Source organism: Polyodon spathula, chromosome 6 (assembly GCF_017654505.1).
Source record: "Polyodon spathula isolate WHYD16114869_AA chromosome 6, ASM1765450v1, whole genome shotgun sequence".
Lineage (NCBI taxonomy): Eukaryota > Metazoa > Chordata > Actinopteri > Acipenseriformes > Polyodontidae > Polyodon > Polyodon spathula.
Genome location: NC_054539.1, coordinates 55,912,506 through 55,938,181, shown reverse-complemented (window position 1 = coordinate 55,938,181; position 25,676 = coordinate 55,912,506). Strand labels below are relative to the sequence as shown.

Sequence of the window (25,676 nt, the reverse complement as noted above, 5' to 3'; positions counted from 1 at the left end):
TGTGAGGCTGGAACTCCATACATTAGCAACAAGCTTTAATATATATATATATATATATATATATATATATATATATATATATATATATATATATATATATATATATATAATTTTGTTGTACACATTAATTAAAATGAAGTAAAAAAAAAAAAAAAGGACAGTATACAAAGTGTAATTGGTTTATTTTGAAAAGTATACTGCAGTATTATATCTTTAAATGTAGTATTTAGCATTTAGGTGCCGTATTTAACTGTAATGAATTATGCAATTCTGATTGAAATATACTGCAAGTATCATTACAGTATCCAGCAGCACTTCAGCAAGATAACTAGGTTACATTCACAAGACCTTAAGGACCATTTTCAGTAATAAATCAAGTTTGCAGACACTTTGACCTACAAAAGGCTAAAGGGAGTTGCCATATACTATCCAATTATAACATCTTCTCACCAATTTTACCAGATCCAGTGCACACCCTGCACTGCACTCTAGCTTGCAAATGATATTCATAACCTCCAGGTGATACAAGTACATGCTGGATAATACTGGTTTAATAAACAGAAATAAACAGATAGCAGTAAATAGTCACAGAGAAAGCATGTGTTAATACATTGTGTTATGTGTGTAACCAGTGGTTACACTATAATAAATGCAAACAGTATTACACTTAAAAAGGAGGTTTATTGAAAAGCAGTTTTGTACAGATTTGAACATACAATGAGCCTATTGGTTAATGAACTACCAACAAGTGCTCTAGACATGTATAAATTATGCATGAACTCAAATAGAGCATCTAATCAATAATAAATGATAAGTCTAAACATGTGTTCATGTAAAATCATTCCTGCTAAACTCAGTTTTAAAATGAATGATGGATTTTCTTAAAATGATGAATAACACTTAATTTATCCATTCCATCATTGTCTTTGCCAGTTCACAAACAGCCTCTACTTGTTACATGAGTATAAGGAGAAATAAGGATAATCAATTCTATTTGAAGGGTATGTTTTTATAGTGCTAAGTCATTTGGTTTCATGTAGTAGATGTGATTGGAGGTCAGGTTTGAGATTGGGTTTCATTCAAATAAAAATGATTGGAGGTTAGGTTTGAGATTGGGTTTCATTCAAATAAAGTGATTGGAGGTTAGGTTTGTTGTAACATGGAAAAGAAAGAAAAAAAGTCTGGTTTGATTTTTGCACTCTGTTTTACAGAGCAAATGCTATGCACTTGGAGTGGCTAAACTCACAATTTCCTAGCAGTGGAGGTGGGAGCGAGTGGGGAAAGCTATCTAAAGCTGCATATTCTTGAGAGAAACAGGGTGATCGGCAAGGCCACAAGTCTGGGTGTCGAGCAAACAGTAACTTCTCTGATGAACAATGGCTGATAGCTGGGGAAAACTGAAACACCCAAGATAACACAACAGCAGCTAGCTAACATCCAAAATATAACAAGTTAGAAACAGTCCTTTTCTACTGACAAGCAATTATCAAGGCTATTTCAGCACCTGACACACAGTCACATCTTTTACGCACAACACAAAAACACTGCACACAGTACCAAGAAAGAGGTGTAACCACAAGGCGTTGTCCCTTGACCATTGGTTAAAAGCCAGGGACAGGGGTGGAGAACCACTTGTGCAACAGGTTATTAATAATCATGTAAGCTGTAAAACTTTGAATCTGCTTGTTCTGTACCTGGGACCTGATTCCCAGCATGTATTACAATAAACCTATTATTGATTGAAGAAAAGGACTTAAAGATTTTCTTAAAGACATCAGAACTCGTCTTAAATTCACTTCAGGGTTTGAGACTGGGTTTCATAAAAATAAGAGTGATTGGAGGCCAGGTTTGAGATTGGGTTTCATTGAAATAAAAGTGATTGGAGGCTAAGTTTGAGATTGGGTTTCATTCAAATAAATGTGATTGGAGGTTAGGTTTGAGATTGGGTTTCATTCAAATAAAAGCGATTGGAGTTTTTGAATATTAACCAGTCAGAATATTATTTCTTTTTTCTTCAGAAGAACACTTTCTCCAGGTAGGAGTTGAGGAACATTGCTGTTGGATCCAGCTGCTCCCGGATGGAACAGAATTTCTGGAAGCCGGGATACATTCTCTGGAAATTCTTGTGAGTACAGCTGTGAGCCTGATGAAAAACACAATACAACGACATTACTAAATAAGAGATTAACCCCCATCATGCCCTTTGGAGTGCAAACATTCCTAATAATATAGAAGAATAAGCTTTCTGATTGGCTCAGGCACTTGCCTTTCTAGGCTGCATCCAAAAAATCATTGAACCACAATGATTTTATATTACATTTTATAGAACACATTTTGAACATTATAAAAAATAAAATGACCACATTTCCTTGAGAGTTGAAGTGAACATATATCCACGACTTATTGTGATAATACTGTTACATATATGTTAGTTCTAATGCTTAAAAATCTTCAACCTTCTGGTCCCATAGATACCGATTCACCAGCAACTTCACTAGAGAGGAATGGGGTCCCTCATACTTATAATAGAGTGCACCTTTAAGTGTATGTGAAATTCACTGACATGCTTTGATGACATTTCTTTACCTTTGCCCAGTGTGGTCTGCCTCCTACTTTCTGCATGATCTTTTCATAGGCAGCCCAGTACTGATCCCGTGGCACCTCCTTTCCATAGGGCCTATCGGATCAGAACAATTGAATTGATCTCTTATAGGCACTGCTAAAGTGCTCTCCAGAAAGAGAGATTGTAACAAGCTCTCAAAAGAGGCCCTTGTAGCACTGCTTTGTAGAGATGCTGGTTATGCAGTAATCTGTGTTTTTATTGGATTTTTCTGAGTTGACACAAGCATTTGTCCAGCCCTTTTTGGATGCAACGTGCTACTTCATAAAATCCTTTGAATACATAACACAGAAACATTTTACATCTTAAGGAAAAACACTAACGTTCATTTTTTTGTAACCATGAGGGTGCAAATAATTACTGTACAGGCACCACTGTATACTATAGGTACTACACTCTATATTTTTCTAACAGTATTACTGACTGGTCTTCTGGGCTGATATTTGATTTCAGAAATTATTGTTCATTACAGTTGTGTGACGGGGTACACCCCACCCTGTGTGTATTTTATTATTTGTTGAATTAATATTTCAAGTGTATTGTTTTGTATGTAAAAACACAATGTTTTGTTATTATTGTTTACAGCCTGGATGGGGTTAAAATGCCCCATGCAGATAAAACGCGAGAATGCATGGTCAACAGCAAGTGATTATTGACAAACTGGTTGTTGAGCATGCATATGAGAAACCCTGTGCCAAATGTGGTTGAGGGGTAAACTAGGTAATTGACAGCCAGTTAATCCATCGGCCACAATATAAAAACAAGCAGCTTTAGCTGAACTAGGTTAGTGTGTTCGGAGGCAGAACGAGACGTGAGTCGCAAGACAAGCAACAATAGTAGAAAGCAATTGCTAAACCAGTATTATACTTGGTTTTGTTTCGTGTCTGTTTTGGCCACTGTGCCATTTTGTTTTGTATAAGTGTTGCTGTTTTGTTTAAGCCTTTTATTTTTTAATAAATCTGCGCACCAGCGCATTCATTCATACATCAGTGCTGTCTGTGTCTGTTTCCTCCCTGGTCTGACATCACCCACCAAGCCAATCTGTGACAAGCTGTCATTACCAGATAGATAACTGACCACGGTGACAATTCAAAGTCAAAAGTAAGGACACTTAACGAACAAAAAGGCAATTGTGTACAGATAATGATCCAATGATCCCTGCAGAGGATATTACTGCCGTTACAAACCGGACAATTATTTTTTTTTTGGGTTGTGTTTGAAGACATTTTTAAAATCAGGTTTTAGGGTTAGACTGCCTAAAATTTATGTGCCATGGTAGAAAACATGAAAAGCCACGTCAAACACACCTGTACATTATGATGTTCATGTAGCAGCTGTCTCTCTGGAAGCAGGGGCTGAGGAGAATGTTGTCTCCCCGAGCGAAACGCACCTCCACTGGGAAGTGAGCTACTACAGCTTGGGTATTTTCCAGCCAGGCCTTCAGCTGCAGCAGGGCTTCTTTTGTCTTGCCTCTGCAGGAGAAAAGAGATTTTGGTGAGATATTTTATCCTGACAGATAAGTATTAGGGATGTTAATACACTAGTTTAGAGTTTAAATATTTCAACGTATTAAACTGCAGTGTCCATTGTTTATACAGTAGGATCTGTACAGTGTAAAGTTATGTATTCAATATTCATTCAATTTCTTTACCATAGACACATAGAGGTTCCGTACACCCACAATACTATTGTAGTAATAACGTTTTCTTTATTGGTACAAAAATTACCAGTTAAAATGTTAACATTTAAAACAAGTTTAATCCTGAAGTTTAAAGGTTCCCTCTTTTGATAAAGGACTTAGATTCTCTGTAGCTTCAGAACATTTATGCTTCTTTCGTCCTCACTTCCTGTGCTAAAAATCAGTTTATACAGTTGACCAAGGCAGAGCAGGAGTGCAAGCAATTCAAACTGACAAACTTTCAGCCAGTAAATTGCTTTGATTTGAAGACTCTGCTGACATGAAATGACATAGAAAGTGCAAGTGTAAAAGATTAAAGCAATGGAAATGAGAACTCCCTTAAACCAAAATATTATTTTTAATAGGAAATAACACAACATGACATGTGCTTCTTTCAAAACTGCACATTTTTTTCAAAACAGACCCATACAGCTGAATAGCTAATGGAGGTGAATGATGCGTAAGATGAGCTTAATTATTTTGTCAGCTATGATCACTTAAGGATGGGGTGCAGTGCTTCTTTACATGGGGATGGCCCAGTCCTGGACGTGCTGCTTGAAGAGACACTCGTAGGTGAAGATTCGGTGGCTGCAGTCGACACGCTCATTCCTACCACTTGAGAGAAGGCTGAAGAAAATCTGATTGATCCAGGGAACCATCCGGGGCAGGAAGGTGCTGTGAAGAGAGAAGGAGTCAAAGGTCAGTAGTAATGCTAAGAGCCCAGTACAGAGGGGTCTCCAATACCTGCAGACCAACAGGTAAGGGGCTGTTCTTTAGTACTGTTCTAAACAATAGGAGGACCGCACAATGGAAGTACTCAAAGACTGGGAAACTTATTTTACTTATTACACATTTATTTAAACAGTAAATAGCTTCAAATTACATTGCTTATTAGTATTTTTACTGTTCACTGTTTTTATATTTTAAATCATTCTCAGTGGTTTGGATTGAAATGACTCAAGTACTGCGTTTTTCAGTCCTTTGATAACTCTGTGTAAAGTGTTTTGACTATTTATAATCATAAAAATCCATTACTGGGTCATCTACAGCCTTTCACCACCGTTTTTGACAGTAGCCTTGGTAACCCAGAATTGCTGCAGTTTGTTGCCTCAGACTGTAAGCACAATAAACTCTGTCAATCTTACCCCTATTTTAAATGAAGAGATATATTTAAAGACACAAAGAAACAGAGGCCATCTATTCTGGGCGCTTTGACGATAATGTCTGAACCTTGGCAATGAGTCTGTAAGAGGTAACATCAACATTGGGTTTGCCTTCACTAATTGCACGATAATCAACCAATAGAATATTTTTTTTGGTAATACTTAATGTCCAATTCATAACGATGTAAAACCTATTGTAATTATCATATATTAATGACTCATTCAGCGATACAGGGATGTGAGTTTTCATGCTGGGGGGCTATGGTTTGGGAAAAGGCTTTCTTTTGTTGTCTTGTGTTAAAATAATGGTTCAGGCTAATCACTCAACAAATATTAAATTCCTTCCCTTTATAGCCGAAGGTCTAAAATACAATATTATTAACACATTCAGTAAGTGTGTATATGCCATTAGATCGATCATTGTAGACTCATCTTCCTGGTGAAGGGCTTTCTGATCCTTAACATATATACTGTAGTTATTGTATCTGAGAGAAATAGTAGGAAAAAAAGTAGGAAGAAAAAAAGGAAGGGAAAGTAACACAATACATAAAAGATTGAAAAAGTACACGTTGTAACCACTGGATGGCAGTGCACCCCACGAAGAATATTATAAAATATTGTCTGTCTGTCTGTCTGTCTGTTGGGCTAATGCTGACTGTCTTGAATTTTCACAAACCTAAGCTAAACTTTTATCATACACTTCTAGCCTCCTATAGACCCTTTGCTTTGTAAAATCTGCTGAACTTGATTTTATACACGACAGAATAATAGATAATAATATGTGCATATGCAATAATGTCAAATTACCCATATCTAAACACAATGCAAAGTCATTTCTGTAAAGTGACATCACTCCTCAGGGGTAGGAGAGGTGTTTAGCTTTTATATGGGAATGGGATTATGTCTAAGGGTTCTAAGGGTTCTCGTCTAATATTTTATATGTCTTATTCAATTTCTTGGCTGCTTTAAGATCTTTATAGTCCATCCTCCCCGCCCTGGAGGCCTCAGTCCTCGAGTCACCTCTCATAATGAGGGCTCAGTTGGACCAAATCATTCTTAACCACAGTCACTGTAAACATCACACCACCTATAGACGAGTCGCCAACAGATTATTAACTGTTATTATAGACTCCCTTCTAGCTCTGCTCTCCAGACAGACTAAATCCTAACAGATTTGTTACACATTGTAGTGAATCACAAGGAATCTGTTTAAGACATGAGATGCTGCTTATACTTTCTTTTACAGAAAACAGATTTCATCTAAACCAGTTAGCCTAGTCCTATAAAACGAAAACCGTATTACTTCAATTTGGCGCCTCTGCATTAATTTTAAATTGATCAAAATGAGTGCAGTCATTAAACGAAGGCAGCCTTTATTAAAAATACTATGCTTTACAAACGCTGCAATATTTTATTATATGATTTAATCATTTTAGAAGCAGCGCCGTGAGAGGAAACGATCTCCAGCACTATACTCTTGTGTGTTTTGGGGGCTTGAATACAGTGTTAATGAGAGCCTATTAGGTGGGAGTTAGGAGATCAGGGAGTACTATATCAGCGAATCAACAGTGTGTGTTGGATGCTATGGGTCAGGACAAGAAGAGTGGAGAGAACGGTAGTTGTAGTGTGATGCTGTTGTTTTTCTTAATGAAAAATATTATCTCTGAATATCGGTTTGATTTCTGTTAAAACTAAAATATATACTACTCATCTATTTTTTTTCTCACTGTAATTTACTTGCTTATTTGTAATTTCTCTGTAAGAGAAAATGAAACTAATCTTCTCACAGATAGTAAGTATATATATATATATAATATATATATTATATCTATATATTATATATATATATATATATATATATATATATATATATATGTGTGTGTATATAATTCTACAGTACTGAGTAAAATTCCAGTTGAATAAAAAACAAAACAACTAAACCCCCTACAAGATAATATCTTCAGACAGCTTTCGAATAGCACTTAGATGGTGACTGGCAAAGCTCTAAGTTCCTCTGAGTTTAAGTTTTCACCATCCAAGCTGAGGACGAGGTAAACAGACAGCCCTTGTTTTATCCCCCAGCTGTGCTGGAAAAAAACAAAACAAAACAAAAACAGACTGGACTGCTGTGCTGTAAGTAGTTCATCTTGGGTTGTCTGTCGGGACTGTACCATAAAATTTTATTTGCTAACTAAGGTGTGCGTACATTACTTTGTATTATATGGTGGACTGAGGCTGCAGTCTCTTTGGGGCATCACATGCACATAGCCAGAGTTGCGAGTTTCATTCTTTATTTTTTGAGCAGGGGTAGAAAAAAAACCCTTTACGTTTATTTATTGAGAGCAGCGTTTATTCAAGGGCAGCGGCTATTAATATCTGAGTGAGGCATTAATTCAAGGGCGGCGCTAATTTGAAGTAATACATTATTTCAAAGTGCTGAGCAGCACAGCTGAGTTTTTACCAGCACCCCCTTAAGATATTACAGTGTAATTGCAGAAGACAGCTTAACATACTTAAATAGAAAAAAATCAGATCAATCTCTGTACTATATGTACATCAGTAATTGGGATTCAAAAGCTTGGATTACCATCAGACAGAGGCACCCATTTTGGTATTACTGATTTAAATAATTGAGAGTATTGTTACTAAGCAGAGGTCATCTCATTAAAATAGGGAAGTGTTTGCACATGCAAAACTAAACACTCCCTCAGGTATATTTAACTCATGTACTTGCACAGCTAGATTTGAAACAGCAATATAGTATTTATTATAGTGTGGTTTGTATATAGAAAGAGTGAATGTGGCTGGTACTGAATCGTGTGCAGTATACCTGCTGTAAGGAAGTCATAGGAATGTATAACAGCATCCTTGACACACTGTAGTGACTGAGAGTCGAACCCTGGTCTCCAGGTTCCACTGGACCTCTTTCACCTGCTGGTCACTCTCTCGTGATAGGAGTAGCGCAGATGATCCAATATGGATAATGTTTTGTACAGCTATAGGTAAGTACACATTTCCTATTGCTTATGAAGTAAACCCATGACTGGAAAGCAGGTCATGACAGCCATCACAAAGTGTATTTTCTCACTATGACTTTGATCACTTTTGCCGGGATATTTTATACTACCTTTTGTGGATACACTGCCTTTTGTAGGGTTTAAACAAGATGGTACCTGTATGTTTATTTTTACCTGTGTTTCTTCGCAGAAGGTTAGCCATACAAATAACAAAACAAGACAAACAAACCAAAAACCAAAAAGCTCTGGAGCACTAATTCAATTTTAAACAACCCCTACAGAAAAGAAACAATGTTACAATCAACAGAGAAGAATACATTCCATATAAATCCCAAGATTTCAAAACATTTGAGTAATAACGGAACAGCTGATTTCCATAGAAAGCAATGGGAGAGGAGTAATAATTAGAAAATAAATCAGTAGCGTCGGCCAATCAGCTTCCAGCTCTAGCAGGCTCCAGTGCACTAACCATACAATCAGTTTTAAATGGTTTCCTTGTTACCTTGACAACTAGATTCACTCACAGGATGGACAAGGCAAATTTCCCACAGCATTTTGACCATGCATACATACAATATATATCCTTATTTTAAGCTTAACAAATTTCTTAATCCTTCTAGTCCCATATTCTATCACAGCTCATATTATGTTTTTACCTATAGAAGTTGATGAACCAATTTTTAATTCCTCTCTTTAGTTCCTTTTCATTTTCAAGGACCACACAGAAGTAGATGACAATCACATTCAGAAGGCACATATTACGCCTGTCTAAGCAATAGTGCCAGACACCAGAATACTTTTCTGTAGTTTTCTATAAAAACAATAATTCATCAGATTACCTTACACTTACAGCAAAGCTCTGGTAATGCTATAAAGCCAAGTACACATTGCAAAGTAAATTCAAGATGACATGATATCCCAGTGCAGTTCTTACAATACAGATCCTAGAAATAGATCCAACATTTTGATTAGCTCATGATTATTCAATAGACTCTCTGGTGGCCATATCTATGAATTTACTACTTCATGAAATTAATAAGTCTGGTCTAGGGGAGTGATATGCTGCATATAGCCAGCTAGTTCTATTTGACAGCAATAAAGGTGCGGAGAGACAGAGAGACAGGAATTAAATCCTGCAGTTCATTTCCAGGAAGATCTAATGAATCCCAATGTTTATTTACTGCCCTGTCACAGGATGCAAGATTGGGATTTGATTTGTGTGATTTCCAAATATTTGAGTTCAGGGGTTTCTGCGGGCAAAAAGAAAGGAGGAGGCGACGTGTGAAGGGATTATAGCTGGAGAGGGAAGACTTTTAATGTGTAAAAAGCAGCTCTTTAATAAACATTAGGAGTAGAGGATACATGACGAGCATCTTCATTATTAGGAAGGGGGCTGGCACCTCCAACGAATATGCTATTTGTTTCATACTTAGAAAGTTGTGGACTGGGTGACAGAGGAATAGGAATATCCTCACACAGGACAATAGCCTTCAAATCTGTGATAATAATTTGGATATAATAGATGCTGCATCAGACCACATACTATCGGTATGCACAACTTGTGTACCTGATAAAGGTGATACATTTGTCTTGTAGTCTGAATACCTTTGTTACCTTAGGAAAGGTAGACCAAGACTATGACCAAGTTCTCATGGAGGTTTACCACAATAATTTTGCAACTAGCATGCTTTTCTTAGGCTTAGACAGTATGTGTATTACCCAGTTTTACCATTGTTAATGCTTTACAATAGTTCTCTATAGTAGTCCAGCTATCTGGACCTGAACTAACAACAGAATCCTGCACACAAAGGCATGCTGCATTGCCAAGGGTACCAGCTGCTTTGTCATCTCTAACTTGGACCGAAAACAATAAGAAGAAAGCAGCAACAGGAATTCTTCACTTTGTCTAAGGAACCAGCAAGAGCACTTAAGATTGATGTCCTTGCCAAACCGTAAATCATTGTAATGAAATTAATTTTCATAACAGCTACAACAAAATCAATACAGGCGAAATCAATGCATCTACAACATCCACAGGACAGATAAAATACCAGCATTAAAGCTAAAATGACACCTCTATACAGGTGCTGTATGAAAACTTGGAATATAGGCATATTTAAAAGTTAGCTTGTTCCAAATTAAAGTATACTATACTGCAGTACAGACAATACAGTTACTGAGCGCATTACATTTTTGGGATGTTTGAAGGATTCTGCATATCTGTCCTCATGCCAAACTTAAACAATTCCAGGTGTGTACAGTGGATACAATGTAGCTTGTTTTTATCATGCTCCTGATAGCTCTGGTTCTGAATTTACAGCCTTACCCTGCTTGTTAAGGGGTTAAATGAAGATGTCCCACTCAGTCATTCTGTATTGATAGTAAATGGGTTTTATAAGTCTGCATGCTGTGGTAACAAAGATCTTTTATTAATATTTTAAACTTGTTATACAAGTAATCAGACCAGACACATCCTTGAGCTAGTGTTTATTAAACAGAAATTCAGTGTTATATACAGCATTACACGCTAATTCTGAAACATTGTGTGTCTGTGTGATTCATTTTAGACATATTGTACTGTATGTATATATGCATATATGTGATTATTTCAGGAACATAATTTTGCAACTTGCCAACAGTGATTTTTTTGTTTTGTTTTCCCCATGGTTAAACTATGTATTTACCATAGTTAGTCGTAGTTTGTACTGTTTTATTTAAATTTGCTTTATCATGGCCTCCTCTCGTTTGTAAACTTTCTTATGTTCTTATGTACTTATGTCTTATGTTCTTATGTACTACGCTAGACTTTAGTCATTAACTATGTTTTAAATAAAAGTTTTATTAAAGTAAGAGACTTAATAATCTATTTTATTTTTACAAAGGTGTCACTATTGAGTGTTTGAGTGCTACGTTATGTTTGATTTAGCATGTTTTCACTACATTTTATTTCACTTTCAATGCTGTTACTATGGTGAACTTGTATACGGTTATACTGTATGCCTGGAAAACAGCACCCTGAGCTAAACATAATGGCGTCAGTTGCAAAACCATGACCCTGATTGTAAAATGAAAACAACAAACACCTTATAAAAACATTAGCAAGTACGGTTTAAAACGTTTAAACAGCTGTACTGTAAACAACAAGATGGCGCCGAAATGTGATATGACTCGTAGAAATAATTAATTGGAAGATAAGTGTGACACTTTAATAAATAACGTACTGTATGTGAAAAGAAAATCACAGGCAGAAAGCATGCTATGTTTAATTGGGCCACTAGATGTCATTGTTGTACAGGCTTACAAGAGGTAATTGCGTAACAAGGTTAAATCAGGAGTGGTCAATGGTGTTAATTTAAAACAAATGATCTAATTTAGACGCCACGTTTAACAGGCTAGCCTCTATGGAGCAGGTTGCCTTGTTGGAGGAGTTTAGGAAGCAGACGCGTGTGTGATACCGCTGCAGCGAATGAAAGAGTTAAAGCAAGAAAATCCACATTCTTGTTCACGAGCCGATTGTATGAGAGGCTGAATCCTATGCGGAGTTACAGTTTGTGACTATCTACTATAAGTGTGGTTACGTTCGGCTGTTTGGGTTGGATAAATTGATTAGCCGCTACAACTGTTAGTTAGGGAAAGCTGTGTGTAGTTAGCACTCCCTAGAGGAGGTAGGTTTTTGTTTGTTTATTTTGTTTTATTTTCATAAGGACATTATGAAACAATAAACATGGCTTTGTTTTGGAAACAAATATCAAGTCTCCAGTACCACTTACCTGCTGCAACAAACCTACACGTGGGCACTCTGTGACAATATATACAGGTACAGTATATATAACCTTGGTTATTGTAAACTCTGAATCACCACAAGAGGGCGTTGCAGGCTAGGGAATTTGGAACCTTTTTGTGTAAATTACGGTACATTTTACTAATCTTTATGGTTGACAACTGCGTGTTAATTATAAACAGTTTTTTTCTTTGTCTTTCCTTCTGTCCATTTTGTTATGCCACTGATTCTCTGCACAGCACAGGCCTTTCCTCACAGTGGTGCTTGCAGCTGCTAGGCTCTAGGGTGCCTCAGTCCTGCTGATCAAGATGAACTCCTAAAGTATTTCTGATGCCCAGCTTTAGCAGCCCTGTGCCAGTCTCTGATGCTGCAGCTGGTCTTGCTCATTTCCCTTTATTTTAGTTTTTACAAAACATCAGTACATTATCAGTTCTCCTACTAGTGTACAATAAGCAAATCCCAAATACCAGTCAATAGATTCATAGATGAGCTGTGGTACCATTATTTTGTTAAAATGAAAAGGTCAATTAAAATTTCAATAAATACATGAAACAAATGCATTTAGGTAGCTCATGTATAATATGCTAATCACAGGCCCTATCCCTAAAATATGAGGAGGTTCTGTTCCATACTTTCTTATATTTTCTTAAATAATCATAACTATTTCCAAATTAATCATTTCTAAAACTGATTTTTCAGAGTGCTAATACTGGGAGTTCAGTGTCTTTCCTGGAAGTATAATATTATTATTATTTAGCTGTAATAAATAACGTGAGTAATCATTTGGACCGTGGTTTAATAACAAGGACTAAAAGGGAATATGTATTTGTAAAATATTGGACATATGACTAAATATTTTGGTCCAGTAACCGTTCCTACAACTCCATAACATGTGTGAACTATGCCCTTTATCAGATTCACAACTCCAGTACCTGTTTCAATGTATATTTCACTAACCTGTCAGGGGTGTAATGAACTCTGTTTATTGTTTTATATTGGATGGATCTTAATTTGCAGTGAGTGAGGACATTTTCATATTTTTTTATCTGATTCCATGATGATGCAGCTATTGGACATTTTAATCTCCCATTTGGACTTTAAGACTACTGTATGACAAGCTATCTTTACATGGTTCGTTTAACTTTTAATATTGTGAATTCAAGGGATTTAACAAATTCCTCCAATTTAGTTGGTTTAGGGCAGTAAAGTTGAAGAATTTGATTAGATGAAGCTTTTTTGATATGCTGGTCAACTTGTCTGTCTTTAGTCAGGATACTGTATCTGTCCTTTAGCGTTCTCAAAGCAGGGAATACATTTTCTTTGAACAAATTGGCACATGTAATATATGGACTATTCCAGAGCCCTGAGCTAAAGTAAACACCCCTAAAGTCCTTTTAAAAGGGCAGATCTTCTAAAAACATTGGGCCTCATTTACGAAAGGGTGCTAAACTTTATGGTGGGAGATAATTGAAATTACTGTGCCTGTTCATGAATGCTGTATTTTCCATCACAATTGTACGGCGCACACTCATTTTATTGTGCCACAGTATGGTAATCGGAATGAATGTGAGTTGTATGGTAATGCATGATGTATTTAAATGAGGCAACCCACTCTGAGATAAGCTTCATTCACATTGTATTTACTAAAGGGCAATCGTTGTATTGTGCACCTTAAAGTGAGCTATTAAATAATTAGTTTGTTTGGGAACCAGGCTTTAACAACTAACAGATGTGCTATTTTAACTTTTTTTTTTTTTCTGGGCTGAAAACTAGTGATGTGCAGATCAATTATTTTTACTGACTTGATTCATTCAGTTTAGTGCAATCCAATTAAACAGATTACGTGTGATTCACTAATGCAAGAAATACAGATTGCTGAAGTACTTGGTTGAATTGAAAAAGTCCAGAAATTATGACTGATTGTCTAGGTCAGGGATGTCAAACTCCTCTGGCAGCAAGGGCCATATAAGTTAAGACTGTTCTCTTGGTGGGCCACACATTTAAAAAAAAAAAAAAAAAAAAAAAAAAAAAAAAAAGTACATAATGCTAAATCTCTATTTAACTTACTCCAAAATAACGTTTTTAACAGCACTGAAAAAGATACAGGCAAGATGTGGATGTTACTTAGTTTCCAGACACTTGGCACTCCTTTTCTTGCACACTTGATAACAATGCTCATTACGGGGTAGATGTAAGTATAGACGCAGTGTAAATAATTGTGGATGAAAATTTCTAATTGCAGTGCAGCCAGGCAATTATTTTTCACTGTGTCCTATGTAAGCTTAAGAGCAATGCAAATTACTCGATGCACAAATAATGATCTGCAATTATGATAACTAAGGTCTCAATAAGCGCATTGGTCTATTTAGAGGCTGCACTTGTAGCCCAGAGGGTACAGAGATAGTAGTACAGAGAGCAGTAGGCATTATATGACATTTGTGGAGCATGAAAATACAGACCAAAAAAAAGTCACAGGAAGGGTCGCAAAGTCCTTTTGGTGCACGGAATAGAAGTTTTCTGAGAAACAAAGAGTCCTCATGGCTGAGATCACTCGGCATGAAACTGAGTTGTTTGGGAAGAGCGTCAGCCAACATCAGTTATGCTAGTATCCTTGGGCAAGTCTGTGTATTGGCCTGCCCTTTTGAGCATGACATTCAGAAACACTTTGGAAAAGGTAGATTGGGATATCTCTCCAGACATTCCAACTGTGGTCTGAAAGGAACTAGAGGCTAAGTGCAAAGAACACAGCACTATCACATGTGCAGGGACAACAGTTCCTAGGTGGACCTTGGGGTCCAACTTATCCCTCATATCAGCTATTAAGTCTAGGATGACCTGTGGAGTGAGACGATAATATTTTAGCACCGCATCCCAAAGTGACCCTGGGAATCATTATGCAGGGTCTTCATCTTGCCCTTCTCCTCCAAAAGTGTTTCTGTCTCCTCAACAAGAGCCAAGTCTCTCTGCATCACGAAGTGTATCCCAGCTGCCATCCTGAAGCCAATGACAGGTCTTCTTGGGGGGGGGGGGGGGATTTTGCAAGGCAAAATCCTTACATCACATTATAATGATTGTGACTGTTTAGTATCCAGATCCTGCCCAATTACATGCTCTTTCAATATCACTGTAATGGATTAATGATGGCAAAGTGCAAATTTGATAGTGGGTGCAGCACACCAGATGAACACCATTTTTTGCATACGCTGCATTTTTAGCGGCTGCTAAAATCAGACTATGGCTGCTAAATACGATTTACGGTCGGGGGGGGGGGGGGGGGTTTGCGCATATCTTTACATCTACCCTTGCATGTTCTAATTCTGCAGCTTTTCCACAATGCCTGTTGATGCAGAATGCAGTTTAAGAAAATGAGTACTTCTGCATTTCTTTCTTTTTTAACTGTAACCTTTTTAATAACCTGGAATTTAAAAAAACATATATACACAGAGGATTGCACATATAGCAGTAATATGGGTTATTTATTCTGCCGGTTGCAATTAAGTACGTAAAGATCCATTTTTTTTGTATCTGTAGTGGGAGCAAGCAAGACTTTCAGGGTTCTGATACATTTCTAACTACCTTGTATTCATATCTTCTGTGCCATTAAAAGCTGTAGCTATTCATATGTATAATAGAACTGCATACCCTGCTAAAGCTCATTGGGAGTTATTACATTTAACACAGAGGTCAGGTTTACACGACATGAGAGTGGGCTTCTACTAAGTTGCTGGCTTCCCCAATGTGATGGGTGCTATTGATTATACTCTCATAGCACTGTCACCCCGATCCATGGAGCCTGCTCCTCAGGGTGACAATGTCGACAAGGAAGAGAACTGAGGTTCCCTTTCAATGGAATGATAACCATTACTGAATGGGATGAACCCTCTCTGACCATCAACCACTGAGCATATATAAAAAAGCTGCCCTATCAGGGCCCTTCTGTGAAGAGGAAGTCCCTCCTACCTCCTGCTGAAGAGGGTTGTCCTCACAGTAGCATATGGCCATTTTCTCTCACTTCACTGAGACAGGTCACAGATTTCCTTGTGCTTTCTTTGTCCGAATTTGGCTGATTTGTTGGTTTTAAAACTTCAAATTCCATCAATATAGGGAAAAATTACGCTTTTGAGCGTTTAAGTTTACTCTTGCCTTAGTCAAGCAAGCAGCCATTACTCTCTCTTTCACTACAGAGTGTAGTAATTGCCATTGTTTAAGCTGTTGTGGTACTGTAGGGTGGGCTTGCGGTGCCGTCCTCTACGCCGATTTACTCTGCCTCAGCGACCTTCCACCTTGGGCCTACGCGCCGCTCTCAAGCCTCTGGCTCTACTAGTGCGGCTGTGCTTGCCCTCGGCGCCAACACCGATCGAACTCTGCTACACCAGCCCAGCATCGATCACGCTTGTCCTCGGCGCCAACTCTGACGGCAATTACTCGGCACTGGCTTGAAAACATACTTCGACGCCGACCCCAGCACCCATTGACTCTGCACCGGTGGGAACATCTTCGGCGCCAACTAGAGCTCGGCACCAACCTCTGCCGCAATTGACTCTGTATCGACTACTCGGTACCAACAGCGCCATCCTTGTCGACGCCAACAGACTCTGCATTGATAGTCTCAGCACCAACCACGGCACCGATTGACTCTGCACTAACCGCATGTTCTCGAAGCCCATTATGCTCTGCGCCTATTATCAGCCCGGCTTCTTCCGTGCTTTCTGGGCACTGACATCAATCAGTGCACCTTCGACGCTAACACAGACGTTAATTGGCACCAGTTAACACACTTGGCACCAACGTGTCGTTTGCCACCGACATCCCACGCCATGTCAGTGCGCTCTACTGGATCCTACGCTGGCTTCCACCAGTGCACGGCAAAGCTCCCACGCGGCCAGGGCGCTGGCGGGCGAGTTGGACTGCTCTCCATGCAGAAAGTTCTTGAAGAACAAAACACAGGAGAGCAGCTCTCTCCCCAGCGGAGTCTCTCTCATCGGGACAGGGGAGATCAAGATCTGTGGTCCAGGGTCCTTCACAAAGGTCCTGTAGCTTTCAAGAGTTGGCAGAGATGGTGAGGGCCCAGCAGACCATGCTGGAGACCCTACTTAAGTCTCAAGGTAGACTGCCCCCTACCACCAGGCAGCACCAGCCCCACCAGTCCACTCTCCATCCCCGGCACATAGACCTCCAAGTCCAGACGAGGTGTCTTTTTTTTACAGCCTCAAGGTTGGACGTGTCTGACCCCGCCACGTCAGTTGGGCAGGCACAGCAGGGGGATCCATACCGCCCCTTCCGTAAATATTGCAGAGGGAGGAGTTCCGGGCCCTGATCCAGCGTGCAGCTGCTGCCACGGACATTCCCTGGCCGTCGGCAGGATGGAAAGGGGAACTGCTTCTTAAAACAAAAAGGGCACCCACAACTTGCCCTCCCCTTGTGCCAAGACTTTTTTGAGCTGGTTCGCTCATCCTGGAGCAATCCAGCGTCCGCCCCCTCGGCTTACAGAATAACGGAGTCTCTGCTACACACTGCAGGATCCCAAGAAGCGGGCCTAGGTACGTTCCCCTGACCTGACCTGCCCATCCAAGCCGTGCAGAACTACGGAAACCATGCTAAAGAAGGCTTATGCGTCAGCTGCACTATCAGTCAGGGCGGCCAATGCAGTGGCTATACTGGTCCTGTACCAGATATAGCTGACAGAGGCTACAGGAACGGGCAACAGAGGTGGACACAGGGGAGCTACTAGCGATAACAGGAGCGATGACCAACCTAATGGGGGAGTTACGTCAGGCATCGGGCAGGTCTCTAGCGGCGCCGGTAGCCGCTCGCAGGCACCTCTGGCTAACTCGGGCCAAGGTTGTCAAGACCAAGAAGGTAGCACTATTAGATGCCCCCATTACACCAGGGCAGACATTCAGAGTGACCATTTTTGATGTGAGCCTTGAGAGGTCCCACAAGGACACGGAGGTTGCTTTGAAATTCTCGTGCCGCCTTGCCTACTGTCAGCGCCCAAGGTGGCTTTCACAGCCTGCAGGGGCAACTGGGCCTGAACGCCGCTCCCCACCCCAGAACAAACAAGCAGGTGATAAGTGACCACTGATTTGCCAGATGCAGTGGTAGAGACACTACAGTCTGCTAGGGCGCCGACCACTAGAGCCCAATATTCATATAAATGGAAAGTTTTCCAAAATTGATGCATTGCTGAAGGTCACGATCTGGTGACATGCCCTATTGAGACAATATTAACCTTCTTACAACACCTGTTTGATGCAGGGAAAATCTGCTTCCACTCTGAAGGTATACCTGGCAGCAATATCGGTGTGCCATGACAAAACTGACTATGTGTCCCCTGGGGCACACTTCCTGGCAGTGCAATTTCTTAAAGGGGCTTGGCGGCTTCATCCTCTCATGAAAAGCGTAGTCCCAAAGTGTGATTTGGAACTGGTATTGTGGGTCTTTCAGGGTCCCCCTTTTCAGCCCATGGCATCAGCAGAGCTGCGCCCTGTTTCCTTGAAGGTGGCGTTTTTAATAGCAATTACGTCTGCCAGATGTGTCATCGATGGACAGAGCATGAAGCTCATTTTGCACATGTATGGTTTTCACTGGAGATGACTCGCGGGTAACATTACGAACAAATCCAGCATTTTTGTCAAAGGTGGTCTCATCATTCCATATTAACCAACCAGTGGTTTTGGAAACTTTCAGACCTCCCCCATATGAGTCGGAGGAGGACCGTAGACAGCCACGCTTTGCCCAGTCCAGGCTCTGCACTGTTACCTGGATAGGACGGTGTCCTTGAGACAGTCCAACCAGCTGTTTGTCTGCTATGGGTCCTTGTGTGATGCGCCTGCCTACAGGAACTGAGGTTTGCTACAATACATTTATTGTAATTCATTAAGTTGAATTTTGCAGAACAGAAAAGGGTGGGACATTCAGGCTGATGAAAAAATGTAGCTTTAGGATGAGGCTAATTAAAGCTCAGTCTTACCTTGGCTAGTTTCCAACCCAAATAACTTCACAGTCAATACAGCAACTTTTTTTTATACACTGCCCACCAACACACTCTCCTAATACTATATACAGGATATGCAACAAAATAAAACCCTGATTTGATAGATTCAGTTAGGACATACAAACATTTATACTAACCCACACAGTTCCAGGAGTCATTAATCACATGTCGACTTACTCCAAAAATAACTTCGGTGTCTTTTCTCATACAATAATTATGAAATTGTTTGAATAAGGTTGCACTGTTTTTCCTATGCCGTTTGACTGATAATACATAGTCAGTTTTACTAAGGGACCACTTAACACCGTTCTGAACACTAACACCGTATATGAGCATGGTTGAGCTGAATTGTCTTTATAAATGTTCTGTAATTCTTCAGAGAACCTTGTATTGCTACAAGGTTCTGTCTGAATAAAAGCCCCAACCTGGCTGTTTATGATTTGAGAAGGACTTTACCAGATATTGCTGCTATAAAGTTCAGCAAGGAAGCTAGAGATTTTATCCCAAGACAGTCAGGCAGTGGAATTGTTTTGAGAGCAGACCCCCCCCCCCCCCAGCAGGTTAACGACCTGAGACATAAAATATGAAGTCAGGAGGCTGCAACGGTAAAATAAATGCTACATAATTTAACTGGGGCAATTGGAACCGCATTCCTAATGCACATTTACCATGGTGAAAGCACAGCAAAGTGTAGTGTTAAAAGTAAAGATCATTTTGTTGTTGCACCTAACAGTGACAAAGTATCCACGCAATCTAACTGCGGCTTGCCCAGGAATAACATTTGAATGTCACACTGCTATCCGTATAACAGCTTTTAAAAACTATCAAATAACATGCACGATTTTAAAAAAGAAAATGGTTATCTATCATGTTTTTGTTTTGATCTGCTATACCCATTGAATTGGTTTGAATTATTCTCCATGGTAACTAAAAGGCAAAAAAAGCAGTGCTATCGATGATATAATTCTTGAATGACTGCTGTACATCACTAATCCATTAAATATTCAAAAATTATTGCATGAATTTAGTCCATTTTCTGGGCAGTAAAAAAGAATACAATTTCTTTAGACATTTTATTTATTGGAATGAGACAGAGAGGGAGAGATTGCTTTCCACACATTATGGCTTCGCTCTACCTCTGTTTAAAAATAAGCGCAATGTACTTTTTGAAAACGACAAAGATAAGAAAAACCCTGAGATGACCTGCAAACAACTTTCCTATTTGCACAGACTACAGCTCTCAACGTCCTGCCTCACTGTAAAAGTGTTTTAATTGGGGAATAAAGGAATCGATAGAACCTATTACTGTCCCGCAGATTTCGCAGAAACAGGCTTCAGTCTTTTATTACAGTAAATTTAAAAGTGAAAAATAAGCAGCTTGAAAGTGCTGACCGCTACACTTATTAGGACTGTGATAAAAGGCTACAACATTAAAATCCATGTTAAAGCTAAAGAGATCATTTGTAGTACTTCCACACAACTGTACTGTACTATCAGATTTATGATTGCCTGCTTTTATTTCCTGTGCCTGTACAAAACTGTACTTTTAGTTTTTTGTTGTGGACTAATTTCCACACTGACTTGTGACCTGAGCACGATTTGAATGTGGGCATATGCAGAGGTGAAGGACCACCTGTGTCTTCTGGTTTTCATTCCAAATGAGCTATCAAATACTTAACTAAATCCTTAATTGAACTAATTTGCTTAATTAAACATTTGTACTTGTCTTCAGCTCTTAAACAGTTCCAGAGTTCAAGTTACTTGCAAAATTAAATAGCTAACTTGAAATCTGCAACTGTTTTAAGAGCTGAAGACAAGTACAAATGTTTAATTAAGCACATTAGTTCAATTAAAGGTATAGTTAAGTAAATGAGAGCTCAGTTGGAATGACAACCAGCAGACACAGGGGGAGTTTTGAGAAGTCCTGCTTTAGATGTCTTTGACCATATTGGTCTGAGGGGACGTTATTCCACATCACAAAACCACTATAACTGGAGTTGAAATAGTTACAACAAAGTGTTTGTATTGGAACTGTTTCTGAGTTCACTATGGCTGTCCAGTGAAGTTATTCGCTATACATTGTGTAATTAACCTGTACCACAAGATGAAAAGCTAAATATAAATGGTAAACCCATTAAAGATTCCTGCTGTCCTTGATAGCATCTTCCCACCAACCAGAACACTGGCTAGCTTGCCCTGAGGTCTGTACTCATCACATTGTATACTGGGAGGGGAACACACATTTGTCATACTGCTGTTTTGAATACAGTAAGTGGGTTGGAAGTTTCCAGATTCCTCTGACTGAACCAGACAGTACCTGTTCCCAAGGGACATATTTCAGATAGCTGTGACACTGGCTTGTCACATCTCAGGAGAACAGTCTGTTGATTTATCAACACAGATCAGGAGAATTAAATGATTTCTGTTTCCAGGGCTATATTTCTCACACCTAGCCTGTCCCATTCACTAAGTGAGGGTGGCTTTTGTAATTTACCAGGAGGACAGCAGGCAGGGGCATTGTAGCATGATGTGAAATGTTTAATGGAAATTTCTTAATGACGGCTTCGGTCAAGGCTTTTTGAGAAGGAATCTATGCTGCAATTCTACCTCCCAACCAGGAAGAGCGCTTGGTAAGGTGGGTGGTGCATTGTTTAAGAGGTGGCCGAACTCGATGGTAGGGCGGAACCGGAAGTCGGTCATCTTGGAGACTGCGCGAGCTGCAACGTTGCTAAACCGGTCCATTGTGATCAGCTGCGCTGCGATTGGATAAAGGGGGCTATCAGGCTTATCATGGGGTGGAGTTTAGTAATACATAAGTGGTGTAGCTGCATGAGCATAACCTCTTATGTTGGAATGACAAATGCACTGGAACGCTGTGTTTTTGGAACTGGAATGCTGTTGGTGCATTTGAGAAAGGAGAGGAAGACTTGTGAAATTAGTTGTGGACTCAAGTTGATGAAAAGCAATTGCCCACTACAGTATGAATTAAAATGGTGGTCTTTTTTTTAAGTGAAACATTATACTTTATGTAGATATAGACATAGATATGATTGATATGATATATTGAGAGAAGTGGAATTGATAGTTTGTTTTTTAGTGCATGAATTGGTGATTGTGGTACAGTACAGTATACAGTGGTACAAGTGAAGTGCTGTCCTGGGTTTGTACTGGCCTCTGTTGACAACTCAAAGTGTTATTACATACAATAGACAGAACAAAACAAACTCACGATTATTCACCACACAAATACAGGTCCTTCCAAGTCACTTATTAATAACCAAAACTTGAAGGAACAGATAACATTGCTTCTCCCCTCATTTATACCATCACTCATGACTCCTTGGTAAATGATGTCAATGCGTTAGTGTACCGAACTTCCTTTTAACCCTCTGAATGAAGTGTCAGTTTACATAGTCAGTCTTCTGTTCCCGTTACTTAGCACCCTGTCAGATGGAGAGGGAGATTTACCACCAAGAATCCTTGTTTTTCTGTCGCAGCAAGCCATTGAGGAAGTTTCAGAAGTCAGATTTTTAGGAATTAGCATTGACTGACGTTTTGAAATGTGATAGTCACATAAAGGTTAGTAGTATAGCAAATTTTAGACATTAGACCTAATCTAACTACCAATGCTGTTAAACTGTTTTTGCATACTATGATTTTCCTCAATATAGCTTACTGCATTACCTATTGGTCTCAAGCTAGTGAATCAGTAATCAAACCAATATGTTCTCATAAGAAAGGCATAGAAATTTTGGAACATTCTGAGGAAATAAGTTAGAGTTTTGACAATTATGTAAACTCTAACTATGCAAAACTGGTATTTAAAACTTTACAAGGCTCAAATGTTCCGACTTTGGAGGAATTCATGAAAAAGATCTCTGAAGACTCAAAGGCTCACAAGAGAGGCTGTGTGTGGGAATTGTAGAGTGCAAAGATGTAGAACATTTGCTCAGACAGCTTTTTCAATAAAAGGCATTCTGTTCTGGAACTCTGTTCCTTCTGAAATTAAGGTCTAAGTGACACATCTTTTGCAACAAAGTTAAGATGTGTCTTAAACCTACTCAATTGTCTAATCATGAACGTATTTTAGTAGCTATCACTGGTTAATGATGCATTAGGATTATTTTTGTAAACTGCTGATTTATTATGTATGTAAAATTGGTAATAAACTTTAATTAGGACTGTTGTAGTGTGTGTGACATTTATAGAATGTACTATATTGGTTATTTATGATTTTTAACTAGCATTAATTAAGTAATTTTAGGAGTTGAAATAGGAGCAGTAGGGGTATTGTTTTATAGTTGTCACCAATGTCTGCCCAGGGACTATCAATGGAAATTAGCCAGTTGGCTAAATTTGAAAATACAATGCATCTTCTGTTATGTAAATGACACATGCATTACTGTATGTGTCCCTGAGAAATAAACGGGCCAGGGTTGCGTGTCCCTTTTATAGAATTTACAAACTGCTACATAGCTGAATCAAACTGGCTGAATAATGTTACATTTACATATTGAATTACATACATTATTTTTCCATATACATAACGGAAAACTGGCACATTGAAAAAAGTGACATTTCAAATATAGTACTACTGTAATGGATTCTGCTACTTTAGCAATATTTTGCAGTTTCCTTGATTTACACGATAATTTTTATTTTTTTCTAGATGATGCAATACTTTTGGCCTTAACTGTGCATTTGATTTATAAAAACGCTACAGCTGTTGTTGCTGGGATACAATGAGGCATTCTGATGTCTTCCATCTGTTGGAGTCTCTTTGTGATGTTGGCTGGCAATGTGACAACTCTACCAGATAGAACTATAGCAAGCAAATGTACAAACGTGCAGCTCAAACTTGTTTTCTTTTTAATGTTTGTCAGTCCGTGTGGTTGTGTGCCAAAGCCTACGATTGCTGCAAGCCTAACATACATCTCCAGCAAACCAATAGCTGTTTGCAAGCCTTCAAATTAACGAGTCTAACAACAAAACTGCAAGGATTGCCAAGCTCTCTGACATTTGAAGAAAATGAGGGAATACATTAATGTTATTTTCTGGGCCTATTTTCCTGTTGAGGTTGTGTATTAAAAATCTGTGTTTTTAGTAATACTGTATGAACATTTTTCAAATGTGACAATGGTCTGCCCCAGAACAAAGCTCATTTCCAGCAAAAGCCTGCAGCAAGATATGATTCACAGAATAATAAAACACAAATACATCCAAACACTATGTACAAGCTCACAGCTAGATTAAAAATAAATGAAAATAAACACAAGCCACTTAGGAGACAGGCTTCTGTACCTTGTCACAAAGATTCATGATGTTTTAAAAAGCCATATCATTGTCCAAGTTTGAGCACCCATACTGTAACCATAGGGCTCAAGATTTGAACTTGTAAAGCATAAAATGCTATGCCATTTTATTCCTGTTACACCTTTCTCTTCTTTTTTATGGGTCCTTATGCTAAACTATCTCTACTTTAGTTATATAAAAGTACGGGTGCGATGTTTAAAACGAGATTACAATTACTAGAACCGGAGGAGTGTTCTTGCCCCCGAGATTTAAAGCTATATTACAGTCCATCATAGGGGGTATTTACACTGGAATTTAAAACAAAATGTGTCGACATTTTTTGTTATGCCTAAACACACAGAAACATCAGAAGGGTGTCGCTGTGGAAGAGCGCAAAGGAAAGAGGGTACAATTTAAAGGTATGCAAGTACTGTCAACCTCCTAGATATTGTGACAAAAAAAACGCACACGAATTTTGGAAAGTAACCGAAAAAAAATATTTTACACAGGTATATAAAAAATGAAAGCCCCGAAAAAAGAAAAAAATTACATACAACTCGAACATAGCTATAAAAAAGCCCCGAACATGCAGTTTAATAATAAAAAAATAAAAATAAAAAAACCTAATACAGGCCTCTTTGAACCTTAAGGCCACGATACAAAATCAATCGTATCACTAATATTGCACCCTGCAATCGGGCTGAACAGGATTGTATTCAATGGCAAACTATCGAGCAGGACTTTTTTTTTTTTTTTTTTTTTTTTTTTTTTTTTTTTTTTACAATCGTAAAATCAAAAATCGTACAATCTTTACTGGATAAGTATCCAATCACTGAGCATGGTGAAGTCACGCGATAACGTCTAGCAGCTGACGGTGAGTGGAGCACTGAGGTTCCGCCATCAGGTTGTTGTATGCTCCGTACCCGTCATGATTTAGGACTTACTCCCTTGTCCAGACAGTTCTGTTGCGGATTTCTTCTTTTTGCCACATCATTTACATCATGGCTAAAGATCGCCTTTTTGTCACAGAAATTGAGAATTTTAGCAGAAGTCCGTGCAATCTTGGAAACGGATGTAAAAACACATTTGACTAGCCGCTTCCTTTATTTCCTTTTAAAAATGCAGTAT

At 38.8% G+C, this 25,676-nt stretch overlaps 1 protein-coding gene across 1 annotated transcript in view; it reads right to left on the bottom strand.

Moving 5' to 3' along the window:
- Positions 1 to 684: 684 nt before the first annotated feature.
- The window catches only part of LOC121317358 (L-gulonolactone oxidase-like), a 91,002-nt gene continuing 66,010 nt past the window's right edge, over positions 685 to 25,676 (bottom strand). The window contains exons 10-13 of the mRNA XM_041253206.1: positions 4,824 to 4,973; positions 3,928 to 4,092; positions 2,587 to 2,677; positions 685 to 2,143 (exon numbers count right to left, since the gene is read on the bottom strand). Of these exons, the coding sequence (XP_041109140.1) occupies positions 2,015 to 2,143; positions 2,587 to 2,677; positions 3,928 to 4,092; positions 4,824 to 4,973 (535 nt within the window). The 3' untranslated portion in view covers positions 685 to 2,014. The remainder of the gene's footprint in view (positions 2,144 to 2,586; positions 2,678 to 3,927; positions 4,093 to 4,823; positions 4,974 to 25,676) is intronic.